The sequence below is a fragment of the Diadema antillarum genome, unplaced genomic scaffold, assembly GCF_040938485.1.
Source record: "Diadema antillarum isolate AM-2024a unplaced genomic scaffold, OU_Dant_1.0 seq00000150_RagTag, whole genome shotgun sequence".
In the NCBI taxonomy this organism is placed as follows: Eukaryota; Metazoa; Echinodermata; class Echinoidea; order Diadematoida; family Diadematidae; genus Diadema; species Diadema antillarum.
In genome coordinates this window covers 236228-263063 of record NW_027271223.1, presented here as the reverse complement: position 1 = coordinate 263063, position 26836 = coordinate 236228, and the positions used below count along the sequence as shown (strand labels likewise).

General features: G+C 38.3%; 1 protein-coding gene across 1 annotated transcript; it reads left to right on the top strand.

Annotated features, from left to right (window-relative positions):
- The first annotated feature begins 10339 nt into the window (after nt 1–10339).
- On the top strand, nt 10340–21049 carry LOC139727777 (E3 ubiquitin-protein ligase RNF139-like). Its single transcript, XM_071638753.1, has 2 exons — nt 10340–10614; nt 17876–21049. The coding sequence occupies exons 1-2, from the start codon at nt 10458–10460 to the stop codon at nt 19645–19647; spliced, it is 1929 nt and encodes a 642-aa protein (XP_071494854.1). The 5' UTR covers nt 10340–10457; the 3' UTR covers nt 19648–21049.
- Nucleotides 21050–26836: the final 5787 nt, after the last annotated feature.

The window sequence follows — 26836 nt, the reverse complement described above, 5'->3', positions numbered from 1 at the left end:
TAATTTCTGAATGGTTATATATGAATAAATTATCAGTAAAAACAAGTAAAACACATTTTATGATATTCACCAATAGAAATGTTGATGTCAAGGATATTAGCAGGATCTGAAATTAAGCATGAAGTGTCTTTGCAATTTTTAGGAATCACAATTGATAATAAATTGACTTGGAAAGATCACATAAATATTTTAATATATGCAACAAAATGTCAAAAAAATATTGGGATACTTTTTCGACTTAACTTTTTACCCACTGCTGTTCTTAAAACGATATATGATGCAATTATTGCGCCCTTTTTTTTAATATGGTCTTTCTGTTTGGGGTAGTGCTGCAAATATATACATAGACAGACTTTTTAAACTACAAAAACGTGCAATAAGGGTTATTAACCATTCAACTTATTTAGCTCACACTTCACCAACTTTTAATTCCCAAAAGATTTTAAAGTTTTATGACAGACACAAGTATATTTTAGGAAATCTTATGTTTTTATGGCATAGAAAGCTTTTACCTGATTCTCTGATGCATTATTTCACCTTGAATTGCAATATTCATTCATATTATACCAGAAACGCTGAGAATTTTTACATGCCAAAAGTAAGAACATTGTTATTTCAGAAATCTGTGTTTTATCAAGGTCCGCTTATATGGAATTCAATACCAGATGATAATCGTAAAGTACCTCTTTTAATGTATTCAAACGTAATCTTAAGGAGAATTTTATACAAAATTATCATTCCTAAGTTTTTGACATGCTCGGTTGGCATTTATACATGTATTCTATCTAATGATTGTAACTCACTTTGTTCGTATTGCGTTCGTAATGTAAATATAGTGTATTGTGTATAATGCTGTATTGATTTATGTTTTGTTCTTGCAACGGTATATTTGTTTTTCATCTCATTTTTATTTTTTTTTTACAAATATGAAAAATGTACCACCAATGCATTTTTTTAAATTGATTTTCAGGGTCGGCCAGATTTTAAGGAAACCTAATTCCTCGTTGACTGCTTCCCTTCAGCTTTATGTATTCCAAAGTTATGTTTTTTTCTCTGTGTCTGTCATGATTGTTCATCAATGTCTTTCTCTGTTGTTTTTATGCTGAATAAATAAATTCAATTCAATTCAATTCAATTTAATAAGTTCACATCTGTGTAGAATCTACATATAATAAAATAGTACACATTTTTTCCTATTTTGTTCTGCTTTCTTGAGCCCACACTCCTGTGTTCTTATGTTGTGGCTGCCACGTCATCATCCTTGTTCATTATGATTTGTTATAAATTTTGCAAACATTCTTATTCCTCATCCCGATCACTTTAAATTCTGAAATTCTGTACTTATACATGTACATGTACCATAACCGATTTATAGTTGTTCAGGGCCCCGTTTTATCAAAAGATAAAATCGATTGTAACTTCTCTTACCATAGAGGCTGCTACAGACTTTTGATAGAAATCAGCCATATATTATAATTCTTCATAAAACAGGGCCCATGATGTAAAAATCTGAAAATCATTCGCTATCGGAGATTTCCTTTGATGCATGTCAAAGAGGATTTAGTTTTGGTGAAGACTTTCTGCGACTATGATTATGAATTGCAACTTTATTGTGCATTCGAATTGATTGATGTTTACCCTTTAAATTTATGATTAATTTCTTTGACTCTTGAAAATGTGAAATGAATAATGCATGTCAAAGAGGATTTAGTTTTGGTAAAGACTTTCTGCGACTATGATTATGAATTGCAACTTTATTGTGCATTCGAATTGACTGATGTTTAACCTTTGAATATATGATTAATTTCTTTGACTCTTGAAAATGTGAAATGAATAAAAAAAAACCCGAGTATTGGTATAACATGCATATAGGAGGATCGGACGAAGCTACCACCGTCATCAAATATTTTGTATGATTCTTTACAATTAGGCCTAATTTTGAACTCCAAATGGCCGAGTTGTAAGTGTGCTTATATGACGAAATCACCTGATAATCACGTGATTAGAAATTGACACTGTCATCGAATGGAGAAATTTATTCTTTTCAGAAGTATATGAATATGCTACAACAATGATTGGCATTGATCCTGAGACTGAGCCTGAGTTGATGTGGATTGCTAAGGAAGGGATCACTAAACCACTCCCAGCTGGCTGGAAACCATGGTAACCATTTTTTGTCATAATTTATGACATTCTCCATCATGATATATATAGGGAAGTGCAGTAAAGTGAAAATAAGATGCTAAATATTCACATTAGGCCTATATAAATTAATAGAATTTCCTCTCCTTCGAAGGTATATTTCTATCTATAGTTGTTATATATTATATTTTATTTATTTATTATTTTATTTAATTATTTCCAGTTTTATTCAACCAGGGTGGCCTCGTCAGTTATAAAACTGCTTTTAATGAGGGCCCTGCAGATGGGTAAAAACGTAAAAATACAATTCATAACATCTAAAGGGGATGACTAGTAACTTATCAGTGGGAATCAATGGGAATGCTAGGGGATGATTGTTCCAATCCTTGTGGGATTCATTTAAGAGTATATTATATATCTATTGCTGTGTGAAAATTATTTGCTTCAGAATCGTCTCATATTGAAGTAATGTGCAGTTCAATATTTCCAGGTTAGCAGGGGCGATCGCTAACGGGCCGTTATCGATCGCCCCATCACTGTACAGGCATCCAATTTTCTCAATAGTGCCAAAGAGCAATTTGACCATCATAGATCACAATAATCGAATTGGGGCATTATGAGCGCATTGCACAATGCTCTAAACACTTCATTTGGAACACATTCCATAGAGTATCGCATTCTAATGTATAATATTATATGCTTATGATACAATTCCTGATTTATTCTGTGTTATGTTTATTTGGAAGAAAAATGAGAATGAAAATACATGTAAATGAATGAGTGAATGAGTGAGTGAAGTTCATGGTTTGGACAATCAAGGAAACAATATCCCCTTTTCCCTGGACACTGTTGCTATATATACCGATAAGCCTCAGTTCCGTTCAATGACATTGGTTTTCAGCAAAAGTACAGATGATAATATCATCTGTACATTTGTATTTTTTGGTACTTTGTAAGTATATTAGATATTTTTGGTACTTTTTAAGTATTGTTGACAATGTACTTTCATTATAACAGTTAAGAAATACTTTTATCAAACGTGTAGGCCCTTGATGCATTTTGGATATGCATGCTATAACCAGTATTGTTTACCGAGAAATCCATGTCCACAAGCTGTGCGTTATAGTGGATCAATCTTTTCCATCGCTTTATTTACAGTACTTCTTCATGTCATTCTTGCAGAGTATACTCATCGTTTGTTTCACATTAATTTGTACATTCATTCGCATTTACATATCAATAGTATACTATTCTTTATAGTGTCTGTGACATGCACACAATGTCAGCTCAATTATTCTGTGGGAAATACCCCCATGCGTAGTAGTGTCCATTTCACATTTAAATGTATAGCACTGTATATTAGTCCCCATCTCCAGACCACAACAGGTGGCAGTCCACAGTAGCTATACCCCGTTCCCACTGCCGATCAGATCAACTCGATCAAGCGAGATCAATCCCGATAACATGAATTCTCTGTCCAGGGACAAACATCTCAAAGGTCAAGTGGTCTTAACCCTTAGGGTAGGAGACTATAGCAAGAAATAACGATATACACAGCAGGTCCAGACAGAGAGATGATTGGCTAAAAGTAACTTTCTTTTGTGTTTCTTTGAATAGATTTTCAGACAAACTTTAACATAAATTATGTAAGACTGACCTTCTTCGCGTTCTCTATAATAATTATGTGACGTCGTATAATAAATATATGCAGTTGAGAAAATAGAAACGAAGGGGTATATATTATGGTATCAAGGACATTGACAATGGAAATGAGTAAATGGCTTGGGGAATATCTTAGGCGTTATCTTGTGTGATAAATATCACAAGCTAATCGTGATCGGATGGCAACTGATGTTTTTAAGGATGACTTCATGACAAGGGAAATGAACCAAGAAACGCTTAGCAAGTCAGCTCATCGCATGCAGCGCCAACTCTCAACGAACACATTACTCTTTCATAGTCTGGACGTTATATTTTCCTTTATTGTATAGCTCCAACATAATGCGATATATACAAACTATATTATTGATAGATATCAAGATGGCATAAGTTAAGATGATAACTGAGCTAAACTCTCTGATTCCAGAAAAGTCGAGATAAATACTGAGTATAGTATACAACATTTTGCCTTTTCACCTTCTTAATGGACTCGTTTATTAATTAGTCTCGATGACGAGATCTCAGATTTCGCTTTCTTATCGTATATCGGATTTAAAAAGGGTCGAGAAAGCGATTGAGGTTATCTCGCATGCTCGATGGCACGCTTAAAGCTTATTCCTCAATTTCCTCCATTATTGATGATACAGTCAGGAAATTTCATCGGGTGATATCTACTACTTCAACTTCACCACTGGGGAGAGTACTTTGGACCATCCCTGTGATGTAATCTACCGGAAGATGGCACAGGAGCAGAGAGAGAAGAACAAGGCCAGTGGAGGAGGAGGAGGTAGCAGCGGGAGTGGAGAGAAGGAAGGGGAGAAGAAGAAATCTGAAGATAATTCGAAACAAAAATAGGGAGCAAAAAGGACCAGTATAAGTTTCCAGTGCGTGAAAATTTGTATGGTTAGCATTTTCTTTCTTTTTATAATCATTTTCTTTCTTTTTATAATCATTTTCTTTCTTTTTATAATCATTTTCTTTCTTTTTATAATCATTTTCTTGTCTGTTTTATAGTCATAAACACTTGAGGAATTAAGCTGAAATCTGCATGTGTTTTGATAAATGCATGGGGGGTGTATACGTATGTATGGGAACAATCAATAGTACATTGGATAAAGGGAAGTTTTATTCTGGTCTCTGACAATATTTCAAGTGCACATGACGAAAATGAAATCCGTTACTGTTTCTCTGCTGATGCTGTGGTGTATAATAGCAAGCTTTAGATCTGCGATACAAACGCTAAAGCTGACGAAAATGAGGCAAAATGGTGTTTTGGACAATGTCATGCTCGAGACAGCTGTTGGTTCCATTGTCCAACCTGGGAGGCTATACCTCGTCTTATAGCCTTCGCGTCGCATATCAAAAGCTCATGGGAACCTCTCTATTCACTTTCATTATTCATGATGGCTTTGTAAAAAAAAAAAAAAATACAATGGATGTGTTCATCTTGCAATGTCATTTGCGGCGCTTGTATGCCCAAATAAATAAATAAATAGATGAATATAATAGTAGTAGTAATAATAATAACAATAATAATAATAATGATAATAATGATAATAACAATAAAGATATTAAAGGCTTTAAGATTGCAAATGTGACATCAACATCAAAGCATTCTTTCATTATCATTTTGGTTAATCATTTCGAATTCAATTGGATGGCACTACTATATAATTATATAGTTATAATTTCCATAGGGAAATGACAAAGGAGATAAAGTCAACGCTCAACATCCATTACATGGTTGCACCTTTTCTTATCTGCAGTGAAGTTCTTGCACTCAGTCTGAAGCGCAAGTAGGTTTTGAATTGAATTAAATTGAATTGAAAAAGGGACTATAATGATATCTACGAACAATCCTATCCAATATATCCGATTTTTCCCCTTTATTCCTCTCAGACGCACCTGTCTCAAGCCTCTTTGAGGGAACGGGACGAGGCATGCAAGTGCATGGTCCCGATATCTCTCAAGCTCTGTGCTGACCTTCAGCATTTGCTATCAATAAACTGGGACCTGAGGCATAAAAAAGATGCAATCAAACTTTAGTCAGAAAATCGAACGTAAGTCAGGTATGATCAGCCAATCAGGATTGAGAATTTAGAGACTTATATTCGATTTTCTGACTCGAGTATCACCAGCTCGGGTCCTGCATCGATAAAATGATTGGGAAAAATCTGTGCATGGTTCCCCCTGTGTCAAAGACTGTCAGCTCCATTGGCCCAGTACCAGTATACACAATTGTCATATCTATAAAGATCCCTTGTATGTGCCTATGTGTCTATTATGTCAAATGCCTCATGAACATATTCTTCAACGAACCAATGGAAAATGGACCATGCGCAGATGCATATAGAAGTTCATGACTTTATTCTGATATGGGTATCTGTGCTATTAAAGCACAAACAGTGCTGGAACAAAATCTTCATTGAAACGGACGCACTTTATCATTTTGTCACAATATAGCCTTATCCTATAATGTCACCCGTGGGAATTAATGATGATGGTGTATGGCTCTTCTCTTCAGAGGGTACAGAATGCAATGAACCAATGGAAGTCTATCATTTTCTTTTTAACATGACAATAAAAAGAAAATCATGATGCACGTATTTATCTTATTTGTCTTTCATTTTATGCAATTTGTAGGTATATAACAAAATTTATAAAGTAACAAATTTTATCAACCAGACGATTATGTTTTTCATATAGTGCATATGGCATGTTCCGGTGCAATGACTGATTAATGTAAATTGTTTTAGTTTCAAATCTCCTTTTATCCAGGTATAGTTTTATTTTCAGTGGTGTTATTGATGTCAACCAATATTCATTCAGGTAATTGACTGTAATTGCTATTATATGATTATAACCTTCCTCTATAAGTTGGTTGTACAATCTGAGTATTAGAAGTGAAGTGTTTTAGTTGCTTGATCATTAACCTTCGGATCTTCATGGCAATATAGCCCACAAAAATTGATCATTTTAGTCTCTAAAAAAAATCCTCTTTGTCTAAAACATTGTTACATCATACTCGGGAGGTGGATCACCTCCCTGGTTACATGTAGGTGCCCACAAACTATAGGTAGTTAGTGATCATGTTCATCAACTTAGAAAAGAAACATGCAATAGGGTACATTTAAAGGAGACTTGTATCACGTATATGTATATCATGATTATCATAATTATCATAGGGTCTAATCCACGTAGGCCTACTTGATAAAACAAGACTCTGGGGTTGTTGAATCAAAAGGTTGAAAAACAATGGTGATGATTTAGACTCGGTAGCAGCCCGGGAATCTTGTTCTATTGCTGAATTACAAAACAAATAATGTACATTAATTGATTTGGCGTTCAAAGCACACTCGTGGCTTCGCTTCAGAGTGCTTTTGGTTGTTCCAAAGTTACCTGATTGGGTGCGATGGATTACTAACGCCGTGATGGTGTAACGTGCATTCAATCATTATTTTGTAGTTACATCAAAGACTGGTCACGCGATAGCTCTTTAAAATAGTCAAACTTTTGGTTAGTCAGGATCCATACCATCATCTAAAAAAACTCACTTCTGATAGGGCGTTTTTATAGAGGGGGGGGGGGGTTGTCCCCCCTCCCATGCACGGTGAGAACTTTTTGCATTTTGATGTTGTAAATGGTGCAATTTGATGCATGTTTTTGCGCGTTTTATCGACGTGAAACAGTCCCATTTGTTTAAGGTAGCAGTATATTTTGATGTAGATTATTATTGAACACTTTGCCTGTAAAATGGTATGATTTAAATACACTTCTTGTATTAATTCTTTTCACTGAACATCATAAACGCGACTGAACCCGAGCAAGTGGAGCGAGCGAGGGGGAAGGGGAGGGTGTGGGAGGGGGGTGTCCCCCCTCCCACGTTGAGATCTTTTTGCATTTTGATGTTGCAAATGCAATTTGATGCATGTTTTTGCGTGTTTTAACGTGTTGAAACAGTCCGACTTGTTCAAGGTTGCAGTATATTCTAGTGTAGATTATTATCAACAATTTGCCTATAATACATATAAAATGGTATCATTTAAAAAATTCTTACTCTGAATATCATGAACGCGACTGAGCCCAAGCGAGCGGAGCGAGCGAGGGGGAAGGGGAGAGTGTGGGAGGGGGTGTCCCCCCTCCCACGGAGAGAACTTTTTGCATTTTGATGTTGCAAATGGTGCAAATTGATGCATGTTTTTGCGTGTTTTTGCGTGTTTGTGCGTGTTTTATCGACTTGAAACAGTCCCACTTGTTTAAGGTAGCAATATATTTTCATGTCGATTATCATACTTGAACATTGTGGCTATAAAAGGGTATTATTCAAATAACCGTCTTATATTAATTCTGACACTGAATATCATGAACGCTGTCTGTTCAGCAATCAAACAGAAAAAGCATGCACACGAGGGTGTAGGTAGGGGCATTTCCCCTCCCAGACGAATTAAGGTGATTTTACATTTTCAGAACACGAGGGTGTAGGTAGGGGCATTTCCCCTCCCAGACAAAGGTGATTTTACATTTTCAGACCTTTAATTCAGCGATCTGTTGCAAATTTTTGGTGCAATACTTTTTCATCGAAGTGTTAAAATCACGGAATTTAGCTCTTATTCCGAATGTGCATCATCTGTGTGTATGTACAAAGTCCAGTGAGGATGAGCTTAGTGGAGGGGGATTCCCCCTCCCGCTCGGCGGAGCTTTTGCGTTTTAAGAATTGAAATAAAGCGATCTGGAGCACACTTTTTGTGGAAAATTCGGAAATTGTCATTCCCAAAAATGTACTAAGTCTATAGTGGGTAACAAGCAATGGAAGGGTGGCAAGATACCTCTCCCATATTCAAGGGAGCCTAAGCTTTTTTTTTCAGTTTTAAGCTTTTAGAACTGAAATTCAGGAATTTGGCGCACACTTTTGTTGGAATAAATTTTTCAATCAGAAGAGCAGTGTATACGTCTGTGGAAGGAGATTCTGTATAATTTTCTGATTGCAGTTAAACGTTTTTGTGCACACATTTTGTGTCATATTTGGAAATATATGTTCAAAGTGTGAGTATAGCCACAGTCTACTTCTATATTCATGGGGGGGGGGGGGAGGGGGAGGGGCGGGCGAGCAGGGAGAAGACGTGGGCAAGTGTTATCTCCACCCTTCCCGTCAGATTAAGCTTTTGCCTTTTTAAGGTTGAATTTGAGATATCTCGTATACGCATATTTGGTGGAATATTTGGGAAATCATTGAAAAAAAGTGATGGGGGGGGACTGAGGGAGGAAAGGGTTGATTAAAAGGGGAAATTCCCCTTGTACATGAGGGAAGTTTGAGTTTTCGGAATATAAGTGATAAGTCTTAAGCACTCAGAATTATTCATAATTTTTTTTTTGTAAATCTAAAAAGTGTACTAAGGCTAGGGAAAGAGGCACAGAGGGGGAGAGATTTTGCATATTTTGAGTTGAAATTCAACGATCTGGTGCACACTTTGAATGAAATATTCAAAAAATTATGATCTTATTTGATGGAAGGTTGAAAAGGAGACCCACTTCATGTGCATGCACACAGTATACACGCATTTTTTTCCGCCTCCCAAATCTCCGGTCCAAATCTTGGGGGTGGGGGTGGGGGGGGGGGGGGGGGGGCGACCACCCCTATCACCACCCCCATCGCCCCCCCCCCCCCCCCCCCCCCCCCCCCCCCGGCTACGCCACTAAGGGAGTAAGGGTACAATGATAACTAAATGAACAGAATATCTTTATTTCATTTTAATTCAATAATTTAAGAATCAAATTACTGAACGAATTATTATTTACAGTTTTTTTTAATTTGATAAATCAATTCAAATTCCCATCATTTTCATCATTTGACAAGAGATTCTTTATGTTCCTCCATTATTTTTCGCCTTTATTGAGCTTTTAGGCTTCAAGAAATATTATAGAGATCACAGGTTTATTTTTTGCAACTTAATTCACGGTTTCTATTGTGTTGAAATTGTCTTTTGTTCTTATATCATTGTTACATGGAGGAGCACTTACGCATGAATGACAATAATTTGTTCATTTTTTTTTCAATTTTTACTTTTGTAGTCCTATCTTGGAAGAGAAGTAAAGGTGTTCACTTATGCGTAAAGTGTTCCTTATAATTGACCTATCACGTTGATAGCAAATTAAATTACCTTTCATATGGTATTTGATACATTAAGTTTTAGCCAAATATCTACAAGATATATGAACTTGATTTTTTTTTTCCTGAGTACTAGGTATTTTAAAGAGAGACTTGTATAGTAGTGAGTGTATTCCACAGAGCTGCATTTACATATCGCATAATACAGCTCTATGGTGTATTCACAACTCTCATCGATGGACAAGAGATGGCGCTATATCTTTTTACGTTGATAAGGTTGATAATCAACGATCGACTGGCGAGAGGTGGTATCATTTCCCTCATACTCCGCTCAACGGATCAGACAGTTGCTGAAGCGAAGTGTCCCGCACGTACAATTGTACGTAAACGTACAGTATACAGTACTGTACGTTCAGCTCATGATCATGAGCTAGCTAGTAGTACACACAGCCGGGCTATGTATCGCCAAAGAACATAAATGCCGGCCTTGAATGTGATGCAATGTCGGTGCTCTCTTTTTCAAGATCCTTGACGGATTTGATAGAGCACGATGTCTCGAAATCTTGTTGGTCTTGAGGCAAAGTATGGACCCATTATTCGGGTGCCACCACTTCTGCTAATGGACGCCATAATCGCCGGCGGAATTGCACTCGAACTAGGCGATACGGATGCGTTTCCAGTCTTGTCGACGTTACTGTACTTAGCAGGTAAGACTATATATAACGTTAGACAATAAGTTAGGAGTTATGCCAATCAACATGATCAATCTAATATCTAATGATTACAAAATGACACATTCGCGAATCCAATGCTATCCACCAAGACATTGCCTTGGTCCGATCACTCTGATGAAGTGTAAATTTATATAGTAGTAAATTTTAACGTTACCACGGTAAATTAATTAACTCATCAACTCAGTTCGGGAAACCCACTCACAAGGGGGGTCCCTCCTTATAAGTAACCCGTCCCCCTTATAAGTAACCCCGTCCCCCTTATAAGTAACCCCCGGGGCACCCCTTATAAGGAGTCTCCACGCTTTTTTGCAATGCAACGCGACAATGAAAGGACTGCGGCAATTCGCTTGATTATGTCCATAAAGCTTCACAAGTTTCCTAGTTACTCACGAAATTTGAGCAAAATCGGTTTGAGGCATCATATCTAAAATCATGGATTTAAATGCGATGTCAAACGACCCATGCGAATGCTGAAATGCGAGCGATTACTGGCGTGAGTGTCGCCAGGCGCGGCGGCGCGGCAATGCTTGAGTGCAGACGTGGCGACTGAGTCTGCCACTCAGTCGCCACGTCTGCACTCAAGCATTGCCGCGCCGCCGCGCCTGGCGACACTCACGCCAGTAATCGCTCGCATTTCAGCATTCGCATGGGTCGTTTGACATCGCATTTAAATCCATGATTTTAGATATGATGCCTCAAACCGATTTTGCTCAAATTTCGTGAGTAACTAGGAAACTTGTGAAGCTTTATGGACATAATCAAGCGAATTGCCGCAGTCCTTTCATTTTCGCGTTGCATTGCAAAAAAGCGTGGAGACTCCTTATAAGGGGTGCCCCGGGGGTTACTTATAAGGGGGACGGGGTTACTTATAAGGGGGACGGGTTACTTATAAGGAGGGGCCCCCCTTGTGAGTGGGTTTCCCGAACTGAACTAGAACTCTATCGACCCTCGTCTAGCTAGACTGAGTCTACACTACAGCTAACCAGTTACATCTGTACTTTTAATAATGGGGAGATCCTATGAGTATTGGTATTGGCCCTGGCCCCTCGGGCCCTGGTAATATCACTTAAAAAAAGACCCAAGTCCATTTAGAATCTAGGTGCTTTTTACACTTGCAACTAGTCCCGTACCAACGGGCAACGGTGGGGTTAAGGGGGGGGGGGGGGTGCTTAGCCCCATGTACTGGATTTTCCTTGGCCCACTTTCTGTTTACACTTCACTTGTTTTTGCCAAAGGGGGCTAGCCCCACCGATAATCCCGTACTATCTGGCCCTGCACAAAAGCAGGGTTAGCACTGCAATTGTGGTGCCAAGCAAGCAAGTGTAACCAGAACGAAGAAATAGTCCGGGGTTAAGAGACGGAGACGAGGCCCGAACCCCACTGACCAATCAGAAAGGAGATAATCAAGTGCTTTCAATGCGTGCGTGTACAAGTACAGTGCACAGCATAAACATGAATATTCATGTGGTTTGGAAAGTACGGGACTAGGAAATACGAGTGTAAAAAGGTCAGTTTTCTCTTCTTAATAGCCCGGGACAAGAGCTTTAAGTACTGGGTACGAGATTTATTGGCGAGTGTAAAAAGCTGAAAAAATTGGTACGGTATTAACGATCCTGGGTCAGAGAAAGTCCTGGGTCAGAGAAAGTACGGGGTTAAAAAACACAATTGTAGGCTTCCGTCTAACATCTTAACTGGCTTCATTCGGCATTCACTCACCATCATGCTCACGGAGATGTAGACAGAAAGATCCGTCTGGCCGGAGGAATCTTTTATTTTTTTGACGTTATTGCTCTCCTCCATCCGTGAAGCCAGACGCAGTCTCCGCGGAACGTATCCCCGATGACCAGACACAGGCCGATCTTTCGGTCAAGCGCAGATGACACCTCTAACGCTTAAAAGAGCTATCATGAAGTTTGCTGTGACCCTGTGTTTTTCTGTAAGAATATCACTGTCATGTGACAAGGGTCTGTTACATTAAAGTGAGAAAATTGATTTGATGTGGATACTAGTCCATGTGAAGATTTGTGATGCCTATTGTAGTAGACCCTATTGAATATCTAAAGTCTGAAAAAAAAACATTTCTTTACCGGAGGACTTGTCTTAGAGTTAGACTAATGTTAGTAGAATAAAAAAAGATAGTTATCAATGCCAAGAAAGGTTTTCTATCTCTTGTTTGCCCCTCTGATCTTCACAGACTCATGCCAGGCGATTCGGTGCAATTTCTCTGTGATAAGAGGCGAAAGCTTTTGAATTTGTAACGGTCATCGAAGTGCTGTGCGAAGTGCTGTGCAAAGTGAAGGACAAAAAATCTCGAAAGTTCACCTTTTCATATCTCCCTTATTTGACCACCAAATCCCTTGAAACTTCATATATCTAATATGGGTAGACTTCATATGAATTTTTGGCGAAAATCCTGATGTATCTTTCGAGATATTTGTATTTTTCTGTTTGAGTCGATTGTGGGAAAGGCCGGGTTACGATTATTTCCCGACACAACTCTGCTGCAGCATGAATATGCATAGAGATTTCTACTTGATTAACGAATTGCGTGTCTGTATCCCCAGACTCCCTACCTGCGAAGTTTTGTGTTTGCGCAATTAATACCAGTAGTTAGGTTAAAATCAGAGGAAATAGACAACCAAATTTTAGAGAAAATACTGGACAAGCACAACTAGATCATCCTCCTGCGCATGCATTCTTTTACTTGTCAGCACACGCTTTAATAGCCAATCAGCAGTGTCGGGTTCGGCGCACATCGACAGGGTTTGGTTTCGGTCCGCAGGGTGGTGAGTGGGTGAAAGACGAACCCTGCAATGTGCTTCATCAGTTTCATGCAGCTCGAAAACCAATACATTGGACTGTGTAACACTTGCGCTATAGATTTTTCGTGGGTCGCTAATGACAGTTGTCTTGGTTTTTTCCCGACATAACCATGCGACAAATATTACAGAAAAGATATTTGGAACACAGTATGGACATACTACCACAAGTCATACTGAAGTTTCATTTTTGGGCAATAAAGAAAAATGTGAAACATTTTCTGAGAGACCAAATTTTCTTTTTTGGACGCTAGGTTTCAACATTATTTTCAGGTTTATCCTCAATAAAACCCAAAATAACTAACGTTGCCAGTTAGAGAATAATTTCTCCTTCAATTTGCTGTGTAGATTTTATCATTTGATGGCTTCTGAGGTGAGATATTGCGATAGTCCTGCAGCACTTCCCCAGCGGTTTTGCGTTAACATGCTGTTTACTTTATGCAAATTAGGCAGCGAGGTCAAAAGCTTTTGGCAAGTTAATTGCACCGTATATCATGCCTGAGACTATAATACTGTATGTCCAGTGACTATTGACTTCTTTTACGACCATAGTAATGTCCTTGCTCAAGTTTTAATATTTCCAATCCCACTAAAACTTACCCATTGCTTTGTGTCAAGGCCGTCTTGCAGGTATTATCCAAATGACGCACAGGTCTGAATGCGTCATTTGGAATTGTGTGCATGAGGCAACTATGGAATGCTAACCCACAAGGTGAAGCCGAGCGGGTTTAGGCTAAATTCCATAGTTACCGCGTGCACACTATTCCAACTGACACACGAAAAGACATGCGTCATCTGTGTTATCAAATCTAATAGGAACATTTTTCGATCATGCTACCTGCTGGCAAATTTACTGGATGCAATTCCTTTTGGCTTGACATAGACAAAAGCCCCCCAAAATAATGCATCCAGTAATTAGACCTACTAGATGCACCGAGTGTGCAAATGCATGCTCAGTGCGTGTACTCTCACTACAAGTGCACGATAGTATGTTTACCAAGTGACTCGGCATGCTGCCATTTAAAATCAACAAATAGCTCTCGACCAATGAGATTTCAGGATTTTTGCTACCCATTCTATAATACATGCTCTTTGTAACTTCATCCACCCTGTCAGATGAATTACTGCTCTTGGACATACAGTAGGAGAGGAGCTGGTGCAGTGTGGCTCAGTGCAGTGGACAAGACCACAGTCTCAGTCTTTAAATTTTGGTTCCAAGTTTATCTGGCTAGTAGTCGTACTAATAGTAGCAGTTGTGCCCTCAGGCAAGCACTTTAGTCGAGATTACCCTGTCCTTCGGCGCAGAGGGGACGTAAAGCTATATCATGGTAGCTTTCCTTATGGGCAATTCCACGGTAACTAGGACACAGGTGCCAAAAATTCAAAATGATATTTGTTTCAAACACCATACATTTTCAGACAGTACTTGAGTTGAAGTTTTAAGAATCATTATGTTTTTCAATAAAAGCGGCCATTTTGATTTTCAAAATGGCTGCCAAAATATGCCTTTAACTCAATGGTGAAAAGAGTGTATTGTCGCATAACTTACTCTCTGTATATCTACTTTATTAGTACTCTAAACAACAATCTTTCATATGTATGCAGTTACCAGAGAAGTCTTTTACCACACGATAGAAAAAAAAGCTGGTAGCTTTAAAGAATTTGATAAAAACTGTTAATTACTTTGATAATGATGGATGTAACGTCAGTTACCAAAAACAAGGAATTTTTAAGTTTATTCATCAAAGGAAGTGAGCTGTATGATGTAACTTGGGATTTCTAATGTATGCCCATATGCCTTTATTTTAATACCAGAAATAAGGATACTTGGCATACTGGAGAGTCAAAATGAACACTACAAAATGTGTAACGTCAGTTACCGAAACGTCATACACGAGTATGTAACGTCAGTTACCATGACAGTAATTATAACTGAGGCAAATTTTTTGATTTTTGGCCATTTCAATACATCTGGGAAGTCAACTTACAACAAAGAGCAGCAATCCCTTTCATAGGAAATGATGTCATTACCATGGTATGTCCATGGATATATATATATTTTTTTTTATTTCTAAATTCATTTATTCATTCATTTACCATGATTATCTTTTTTTTTGGGGGGGGGGGGGAGCTTGAGCTTTCGATTTTTGATTCAGCACAAGTTTAAGGTTAAATCATCTGGAAGTTTAGTTTGCCACATGCAATATATATGCACTCAAATTAGTACATTCCCAGTCCTACAGGATGATAAAGCTACCAAAGTTTGTAGGCCTAATCAGTGACATGATTGCATGTTAACCACATTTTCTACAAAAAAAAAACCCCAAACAAACTTCTGCACAGCTGTATACCAACAGTTTAACAATCTTCACCAATGTTTGCTTTTGCTGGCATTTTTTTTTTTCAGGAAGCTTAGTCAAGTTTCTACCTCAAGGCAAATGCACAAACAGATATTTCTTCTCTTGCACTTAAATGTGTGGTGTAGTTAACATGGCTCATCTTGTATTATATGGTACGTAAGGCATGTACTCATTATTGTTTGAAACTTAACACTGATGTTGCTCAAAGTGAGAGAGGATTCAGGGTTTTTTTAAAAAAAATGTTCATACAGTGTGTATTTGTTGATTACTTTATTCTATTCATGCAGGGACATTTTGTAATACAACACATGATAATTATGAACAGGAAGAGTTTTTTATATTGATTTTAGTATTCTTTCGTTGCAAAGTCCGATTTTTTGGTATCTCGAATGGATTTGCAAGCCGTGATATATCAGTGAAAAGGAAAAAAAAAACAGTTGAATTACTTCAAGCTAGGAATAAAACAATAATGTTCTTTTGACCAAAAAAGCATTTATTTTTCTTCTTCACAGAGAAATATTAAAAGTGCGACACTTTTCATTTAAATCAATTGATGATGGAGATCATCAGGAGTAAAATAAAGAAAAGAAGGAGAAATATATCACAATAGATTTCATACGTATTTGTGCATATTTATGAGTTGATACATGTTTTTTTCCCCATAACCTGGAAGATATTTTGATATTTTTTTCAAGCACAAAAATATCCATGTTTTGTGTAGTACTACAAGGTATTATGGGTGGAGCACTCTATGTAGATAAAAACTTTCCTGTTCATTAAAAAACAAACAAACAAACAAACAAACAAAAAAGCCCTTAGCCATGTCAATATATTCATACTTGGAACTGCTTAATCTATTAATGGCTCTGTGCAATCATAAATGTTGAATGAAAATTAAATCTTCAGACAAATGTCAAGAAATATCCTCTTGTGCATTTACATTATTTTTGCCCAACTGTGCTATGGCATTGGGGGGTGCCCCCTAAGGGCCCACCCAATATTATTTGTGTCTTTAGATTTTGTTTTAATTTGTTGCTGTAGTTGCCTGGGATTGTCACTGGTACATTGCAGCAGTGTAATAACCTGTTAAATAAATTAGTTCTCTGTAAACCCCACGGCAAAGTATGTGTAACGTCAGTTACGTAACGTCAGTTACTGACATGTTTACCTTTAAGTTTTCATAGAACACAAAGAAAATGGACTACTGTTTCATTTCATTGTGTATTTATGACTGATGAACCAAGGTATGACTCCATATCAACCAAATCATTCTGAATGGTCAGAATTATGAAATATCACATAGCTATTCCCAATCATGATTTTGCATGTGTAAACCCAATGGCAAATGTAAGCGTAACGTCAGTTACGTAACGTCAGTTACCGTCATGCCTTCACTGAAATTGGCATGGTGGTAGAAGGAGACAACTAAAGTACACATTATTTGGCACACCTGTTCCTAAGAACCTAGGTGTATTGCCACATTAAACACATAAAGGCTAAAAGTCAGGGACATGAGATATTTCCATTTACATCTACACCATAATTTCCCATGTCCTTTTTCCGTAACGTCAGTTACCGACACATTTTCACTTGCTATGTGATAAGAAATGCAGTTTGAGAGAAAAACTTTCCACCTATTTCTTCATTCTCATGAACTTATTCATCAATGCTAATTGCAAGCCCAAGGTGCTTTCATTCACAAAACTACAAGGCAAACAATTTCATGAAAATCCTTATGTGTAACGTCAGTTACCGTGGAATTGCCCGTATGACAAATATCCTCAGCTCTAGGTCTGAAAGTTTGGGCACTAGTGCAATTTTGTATCCAAGTATATTTCTCAACTTTTGCTTCATCAAAATGTGTCAAGATTGCACAACATGATTTTCATTATGTATTAGGTCACTCCATAATTTTTACCGCATCGGTTTATAGGAAGTGCTAGTTGTGGCTTCAGTATTCTGCTTCATTGCTGAGTAAGATACAATTAAGTCAAGATTAACATATTGATTGTGTTAAATGTTTGAAACTGTTTTATGTCTCTTTTGCATTTTCAGTCTTGCTGCTATGTGCAGTACTCTTCTTCCTGCCATCCTCGACCTTGTGCCTGTGCTACGGGCTTGTGGTTGCAATGGCAGCACTCAGAACATCCCAGTGGTGGAACGCAATCTTCCTTCAGAGGTTGGGCATGGCCAATCTGACGGACACCCAGTCCAACTCCACGGCGGTGCCAACAGGCTTTGGTGCAGAGGGACAGCTCAACGCACTTGAAGTGGTGTGCAGCGATGAATTCCTCTTCTATATCTGCATTCAGATGATGTACAGTTTTGTGTTTGCCAAGACACCAGCCCTCTTCAATCTCTCTCAATGGAGCAACACTGATGCCCCCATCTTTTCTGTTTGGATGTGCCTTGTGTCACCTGTATTCCTTCGTCTGTTTCTCTCAGCTGTCACCGTGCTACCTGCAAGAATGATGAGTGATGCTGTGAAAACATGCTATTTTCTCTACCCCGTTATACCTATTTTAATGCTCAACATATTGTGGAGAGTTATGTCCTTCTTATATCACTACTTGATAAACATAAGAATCATTGCAAGGACATATCTGAACATTTATAAGAGATTTGGGTTTCACGTTTTGGTGGAAAATCAGTGGGTACGACTGAAAATTCCTACGGTTCTCAGGTTGTTTTGGTTGACAAGATTAGGTATACAGGTAAGTAGATTGGTATTCGCATACACCTATGCACATGATGGTGACACTGAGCAATCATTCAGAAAGTTTTTGTCATTGGCTGTGTATGAGATAGCCGTCGAAAGTTGCAGCACATTTCTTGCAGTTATGGGGTTAAGTGCAACCATATCGCCTGCGGCAAATGTGGTGGGACAGTTGGCGCGGTTGTTCCTGGGAGTGGAGAGGGAAGGCGGGGAGAACATTGGCACAGTGGCATCGGTGCTCTTCTTCATCCTGGCCTTGCAGACTGGACTGCCCGATATGAGTCCAGAAAACAGAGTGGTGCGACTCGGACGGAACATGTGTCTGCTGAGTACAGCCATCCTGCACTTTGTCCACACCATGCTCCACGGCGTCATGATGCAGTTGTCCACCATGCACGTCATCAACCGGAAGAAGCATGCCAGGGCCCTGACCATGGCGTGCTTTCTCATCCTTTTCTCTGCCTGGTTCATTGTTCAGCTATGGTACGCCAACCCTGTAGGTACCTGGATGCTTGCCCTGACTGCCTTTTGCCTTGAGCTTATCATCAAGATTGTTGTCAGTCTCATCTTGTACATCCTCTTTGTCATTGACACCCATCGAGAGACTTTCTGGGAAGGGTTAGATGATTATGTGTACTACGTGAAGGCTACAGGAAGTGTCCTGGAGTTTGTGTCCGGGATTTTCCTGTTTATCAATGGTGCCTGGATCTTCGTCTTTGAGTCGCGGGGAGTGATCCGCGCTGTCATGATCTGCACCCACGCATACTTCAACATCTTCCAGCTGGGTAAGGATGGGTGGAAAAAGTTCCGCAATCGACGGCTCGCAGTCCAGAAGATCAAGTTATTGGAGCAGGCCTCCCCAGCACTGCTTGAGAAGCATAATGATGTATGTGCCATCTGCTATCAGGAGTTGAACAGTGCATGCATTACTCCGTGTGGCCACTTGTTTCATGCGCTTTGTCTGCGAAAGTGGCTCTACATGCAAGACTCATGCCCACTTTGCCACAAAGAGATTTTGTTTGGCAGTGACTCAGATGAAAGAACAAGTGAAGAGCATGGTGAAGAAAGGCAAAACGAGGAACAGGAAAGGCCTGGAATCCAAGAAGAATAAAAGCTAATTAAACTTTTCAGTATATGTGAGCAAAAGGGCTCAAATAAGCTACTGCAATCACTCTTAGTCCAATGTGTGTCATCTGCAAATTATTATGCATTGTCAGCTGTGTATTGAGCATTGTCTGTATGTAAATAGTGAACATTTAACATTTTCATCCTATGTAAACTTCATGTCCCTCTTCCAATCAAACTTGGCAGGAATCTTGCTTAGAGGCAGACTTACAAAGCTGCAGAAATTTTCCGGGTTACTCCTCATGGGGACCTAAGGCAGGGTCCAAAAGACCCAAAACTAAACGAGTATAAAAATATGTACTTCCTCAGACCCTGAAGAAATGCAAGCAAGTCATTTTAGCCTTTAGATGCTCTAAGAGATGAATTAATGGAGATTATTCATGACAGTTAGGGGGAGGGGAAGTAGATTTGGCATCTGAGAAGATGAACCCAAAAGTTGACACTGACATTTTTATCTTCTCCATAAAAAAACACGATCAGATATTCCCCAAATTGACCGGAGCATAACCATGTCACATTGCGTGGAGGTCCTCCTTGGAGTAGAAAGTATGCATTGGCAGTACTGACCCAATTTAGCAATTCAGGGGGTACAAGGAGGGCAGGGCCCCGATTGTTTGAGATTTATGTTTTAGTCTTCTCCTGTAGGATGCATTAATCATATTTTCAAGGAACTATGCAGTTGTTGTTCTTAGTTGCAAGAGTCATTCTGAGGGGCATGGGATACAGAGTCATTAAAATGTTCAGATGACCTCCATAGGGGCTCAAGCGTTGGGGCTCCCAAAAGTGTAGAAAAGATAATCTCGAACATACTGTATCGTGAAATACTTGTAGTGCAACCGAGTCTCAGTGAATTCAGATGCTCGTGGAATTAGAGAAATTCAAGTTGTTCCTAACAATGGCACTGGTAGTTAGGTTTGGCATACATTTTAAATATGGGTTAACATGTTTGGGCTGGGCCTGATGGTCAAAATTAAAATTTTCATCATCCATTCAAAGTGGATGATAATCAGATTTTCATGAAATGTGGCAGAAGTCATTCCTACAATTTGTAGGGCCAGGCTAATGCAAAGTTGTTGAGATGACACAAATGTCCCTGGTTGGGGTTCTGGTACTGTTCCTCTTTTTAGCTTAATAGTGCTGTTATTTTTAGACACACTTTGAACAGTTAGGCTATAGTTTGTTCGGGATGAAAAAAAAAAAATCATATGAGGCCATTTGCTCTGTAAGTGCTAAGACATCATTGCTCATCCTTGGTAGATTTAAAGCTGCATTCACACTATGTTCCCAGCAGCCACGGCAGCCCCATTTGCCCAAAACATTCTCCTGTTTCCCCCCCCCCCCCTTCGCATTCTAGTTTTGTTAGTTCCAGTCCTCGCCCCGATGAACTATAGCTGTCAGACGCTGTTCTCACGGTGTGTGGTCAGGCGAGACTATCAATATTTTCCGTTGTGTCCCACTACGGACCGCCTCCAAGTTTTGTTACCGCCTATTACATGCTGTCATGTTTCGTTGCGTTCACCCCGTTTTGTCACGACATACAAGATTCCTCATTGGCACCGGGACTGCCCTGGCAAATTTTTTGACAGTTTAAAAATCTGACACGGCATCCACGACGATCATGGCCTGTCACATTTGGCTATCACGTCTCACCACATCCATCCCATTCTGTCCACGGTGGCCTGAAACATGGTTGCCGGGAACATGGTGTAAACGCAGCATCAAAGTAGACACCTTCCCATTAGGCAAAATTGCATGCATGTACAATCCATGCTTGTGTGATTTTGACACCGTGGACTGAACAACTTTTCTAAATCTGTCAGAAATTTAAGTACTGTCGTTTTTATTTGTCTAGTTCTTAGTTATTTTGCCATTGTGCCATCATTCTTTTTGCATCCTGGATGCCTATGAAATAATGCAAAGAGGATACCTACACATGTACATGTATAGTATTGTGTTCATCATATTTGTGTATCTATCCTCTATTGTTCCTTCTTTTTCAATTTTTTTTTAAATTGAATATGTCCCTTGTGTCCCTTGTGTTGATTACAGGACAAAGGTGTAATAAGGGCGATTTGATTTAAGTGTGCACTCAATGAAGCCAACACTGTCACCGTGTAAACTGGTCATGTACATGTTCGTTGCTCTGACTCTGGAGTGAATCCCGAAATGAATCGTTTTCTTCCTTCCACCAAGACAAGTTTTGAATTCATTTGTGACCTAATGTTTGCAAGAGAGAACATGTCACAACAGAGAGCTTTGTGGAGTTTCTGCTAATGAAATTTCTGGCGGTGCATGATAGCCATGAAACCCATTTATGCAACAATAAGAAAATGCCAGGAGAAAATTATCTGCCCCTTCAAAGTGTTGACGGTGAAAGCTACATAACAATCAATAGTGCAATTTGTCTCCTGTTGTCTTGTCTGGCTTATTTTCTCATTCATTTTATTGTAGAAAAGCTGTTATCTTATTTCTCCGATTTGTACTTTATCTCTGCATTCTTATTTTTGCACAATTCATGTAATCTGAACTCAACTGACGTGAAACTGTAAGGTTTTTATTTTGAATTATATTTACATCACTGTAATCATTGGTATGTCTGACATTGTTGCAATATGTGTTATAAATGAGATTATCTAAAGTACTACTCAGTTGAACACTACCAATGTTGATCATTATGTGTATATAATGTACCCAGATGTTGATTTTCTATGTGTGAACAAGGTATTTAGAGCAAAGTGCTTCATATGATATTGTGAAGTTTTATGTGTACTATAAGAGAGAGTAGCATGAAAAACCTAATATTTGACCTTATTATTTGCAAAGACTTTATATTGACATAGTAAGCATTTCTTGCATTCTTCAACCAAACTTCACACTAGATATGGTGCATTTTTCCTCTCTTTATGGTTTTAGATTGGTGTATCCTTTATTTCCTGTGAAATAATAATGTACAATGTGCATTGAAGGGGGAATTTATGATGGAAAAGTTAATGGGGTGTTACTGTGAATGGATATGTTTTTTAATTCATTTATTCATTTTTTTGCCAAGTGCAGCGTAGGTGCCAATGCAAACTCATGTGAATTCTTCCAAAGAATTTGTCTAGTGTTAACAGCTGAGGGTAGACCTCTAAATTCCTGTATTGGCAATTTGAAAAAGTCAGTATAGGCCATCAATTTAGAGCTACCAACTGTCAAACATTGATTGCTCAAGACTTGCTTATTCCAAGCAATTATCTCTCTTTCACGATGAAAAACAAGTATATTTATATATTTTGGAGAATATAATGACCTTCAGATTGTCGGGTTATTGTTGATCTTGCAAGCATGATAATTTTTCCCCCTTCTATACAAAGAGACTTTGGACGTCATAACTAATACATACCGGTAATTTTACATGTACACTGCTGATTATACACACACTCTTCAATACATGATTGTTACCATCATGTGTGACAGACACAGCCCACAGTTCACTGGTTCAGTATGCCCTGTAAGCAAGCACATGCAAGCCACGCATGGTCACATCGAACACGCATTCGTGATGTGCATACTGTAAATCTGAAATTCAGCAAGTAAGAGTTACATGGGGGTAGAGTCTCGTGTAATCCCAATTTTGTGTTTATGGTGACAAAAATAATAAATGGATAAAACTCTCCTGAAAATCAGTTTATGATAGTCTTGTGTGACATATTCTTTTTCATTGTTCGTTCTGTATTTAACAGCTCATCTAAACTGACATACAATATTGCACTGGCCCTGTAATCCATTGTCTTCTAACTTTCTTGCACAACTTCACTCCTGACTGTATTTGGTTTTATTCTTATTTTTGCTTCTATGTTGGCAGCCCTGCATTTACTTTAGGATGGTATTGTTATGTCTTTGATTAGTGACACCGCAGAAATATACTGATCTGGAGGTAATGTCCATATCCTAGCGTTAAAATTCCCATAAAGGTATTTTATGGATAATTGAAGGACAGAAGAGAATGTTTTAATCATGCCTGTAAGTGACTATTAATACATACATTGTATGAAGTGATCAGTCACAGAGAAAGCTTGACAAACTGTAGATTATCTGACTTGGTGATTATCAAATTTTCCAGACAATTAGCTTTCCAAATTTGCATGCTTTGTCAAACTTCTGTAGCAGTAACCTAATTGAAGCAATTCAGTGATGGTGCTCCCTCGTATTGATGAAAATGACTCAGCATTGATCCGTTTCATGATTTACCTTAAACTTTTTCATCAACTATCATATGAAAGGATGGGTAGCTGCACAAAGTCTGTTCAGTATTAAATTCCTGGATTATGCTTAATTTCAATTTACACCAATAAATCCAAAATAAATTTCCCAATTTGTCATTGCACTAGCCATATACCAGTAAGTTTTTACCGTACTAAAGGAAACTACATTTGAAGAGAAGCAAAATTCATGAGCTCACATAATCTTGCCAGCCATGGCCATTGACCTTAAGTATAATTTAAATACAGTCAAAGATGTACACAACAGTAATTCTCATTTAAGTTTTAAAGTTGTTGAACTTTGAGTACAGTTTAAGCACTCTGTACCAGGTATTGAAATAATGGTCTCAAAGTTTTATCATTCAGTAATCACATTGTCGACTGTTCCAAAGGAAACCATTGTGAAGATGCAAACTACGGTTTCATTATGCAATGATATATTAATGATTTAGTCGAGATTATAAAATATATTGATAAGAGTACAGTAAGTAGAGTGGTGAAATTATCTACTTGTGAAGTATCAAAGTTGTTCAACTATCAATTCAGCAACTGTGAGGCATCGAACTATGACATACAATGTATTAGTATTCAGTAGTCATCGATTGTGAACTACGTGTGCAAGCACAAAAAATATTCACTCAATGCCTTGATTATACATTGTATGTCTAACAGCACTAGAGAGTATCTACTCTGCATTTGTTCAATGTTTGGATCATTGAAAGAATGTCCTGGTCAATTTCACATGCCCATCACCTGTGTTTCCCCATGCCATTGCTTAGTCTGCTGAATGATTGATGACGAGTAAAGCAACGTGGTTATGCATGTCAGGTGCGAACTGACCTCTGTAAGTCCTGATTTCTGGTGTCTGTTGAATATCAAGAAGGTTCAAAAGAGATAAGTCACATCAGTCTTATTCCCTTTGATCCCATGTTCAATGCCGCCACTCAAAAATATTTTAAGTCCCATATGTTCCAAACTGGAGCTGCTCCACAGATAGGAAGAATTGATTCATTTGTCATTGCATAGCATGTTTGCAGCCGCTCTCTAAGGAAGATAGATCTTTACGATGGTACAGGTGTAGTTACTTTTCACTGTCCCTTAAAAAATGAGCAGTACATACTGGTACACACACGGGAATGCGCCAAAACAAAAAACAAAATGTAGCAAAGATTGATGAAATCAAAATCAAAATTACTCGACTTTGTGTCTGTGCACTAATCTGATTTACAAGTAAATAAAGAACTACAGTGTATACTTGAAGATTGTGTACCATATCTGTTTAATTTGTCAGAAGTGGTCAGTAAAATGATGAAACTGACTTTCCAACGAGGGTACAGTTTCGAATACTTTACTTTCACAACATACAGCTCAGATTTACACTTTTGCACATATTTCCGGTTGGGATTTACTTTTGTTTCATATGCTTTATCAGTAGGTTAGTTTCATCTTCAAATAAACAAGCAAAATATAACCCACATTAGCATCAGCATTTAAAATAGATATGCAGATTGCTCAGAAAGAGGGCGGCATCGAACCCCTAGAATCAAGGGCACAGGTGCACCTGAAGAATTCTTTTGTGCATCCATAGAAACTGACAACTGTTGGAATAATTACAGCCAGTTGAAACTCCATCTCTTAAACCTCCTTGGTTTTATGCACCTTTGATAATAGTCACAAGTGTGATATTATAGATACTACAGGCATCTGAAGAACTGATTTTTGTTTTTAGAGAGAAACACATATGCTAAACACATCAGAGATTTAACCAACAAAAATAGGAACTGTGATCAAGTTTTTCGAAAACAACATGTGATCATAACTATCATTTGTTTACCAGTGGAGAGTGATATGAGTAATGAACAGAGAATTCTGTTTTTAAAAGGTCGTGTAATGCAAGTTTTCATATAATAGCAATAGTTTTGTTTTGGTGTTGTTGTTTTACATGAAGGTGCCTTGGGACTTTATTTGTTTTTCCCTTTATTGGATGCATACTTTGCCCGCACATGGGCACACACACACACATACGCATCTATGGTGGAAATCGAGGACATGTTTTACCCACAAGAATTTCACCACACAACCGAGGACCTGTGTGTAAGTAGGAATCTGGGGCCTGTTGCATAAAAGTTACTATTATGGTAACTTTGCCATCCAATGGTAACTTCCATGGAATTCTTGATTTTGATTGGCTGTTTAGTATTATTGCCATGGTAGTTACCATTGGATGGCAAAGTTACCATAATAGTAACTTTTATGCAACGGGCCCCAGGTCAACTGAGGACTCATTCGTATATTATATACCGGTACACTGTATACAACTGGGGACTTATTATAGTATGTAATGTTAATCGAGGACCTACAAAAGCAGACCGTCATCTGGAATGGTCAGCTGCAAACCGAGGAGGTCCTTAGTTGGCTAGGTGTCCTCGGTTTAAATGTAAAGTTCATGTGTATGTCCTCGTTTACCACCATGGGTAAGTGCACACACACACACACGCACACACACTGAATTGTGAAATTCCTCTTTCACTCTGCCAACTCGTGGATTAGATTGGTAAAATTAGTTACAGTGTGATTGAAATGTGTGCCAAAAGTATGGTAATTAATACATGTAATTGACCCTTCCATGACTCGTATCATACATAAAATGTGTGTGTGAATATATTCTATTCTCCAGACCTTTCTTGCATACACACATGTATGTGGCATGCAATTTGCTATTGTCCAACATACAGTAATAGGCAGCACTGTAAATATGTCGTTTGGGGATTCCCCAAACAGACATGTCCCTTTGCTGGGTCAATGTACGAAACAGTACACATGCTAAATAGTACACTACAGGGTTTATACAAGGACATGGAAGTTGTCAGCATTTGGCTCAAGCACCATGCTTCTCTGTTTTTCTTTTCTTTATGTACATGTATGTGCATCATT

Coding starts and splice junctions, on each gene's coding strand:
- LOC139727777 (XM_071638753.1), top strand. CDS start 10,458: ATGTCTCGAAATCTTGTTGGTCTTGAGGCAAAGTATGGACCCATTATT. Junction 10,615..17,875: donor GACGTTACTGTACTTAGCAG/GTAAGACTATAT, acceptor TTGCATTTTCAG/TCTTGCTGCTATGTGCAGTA.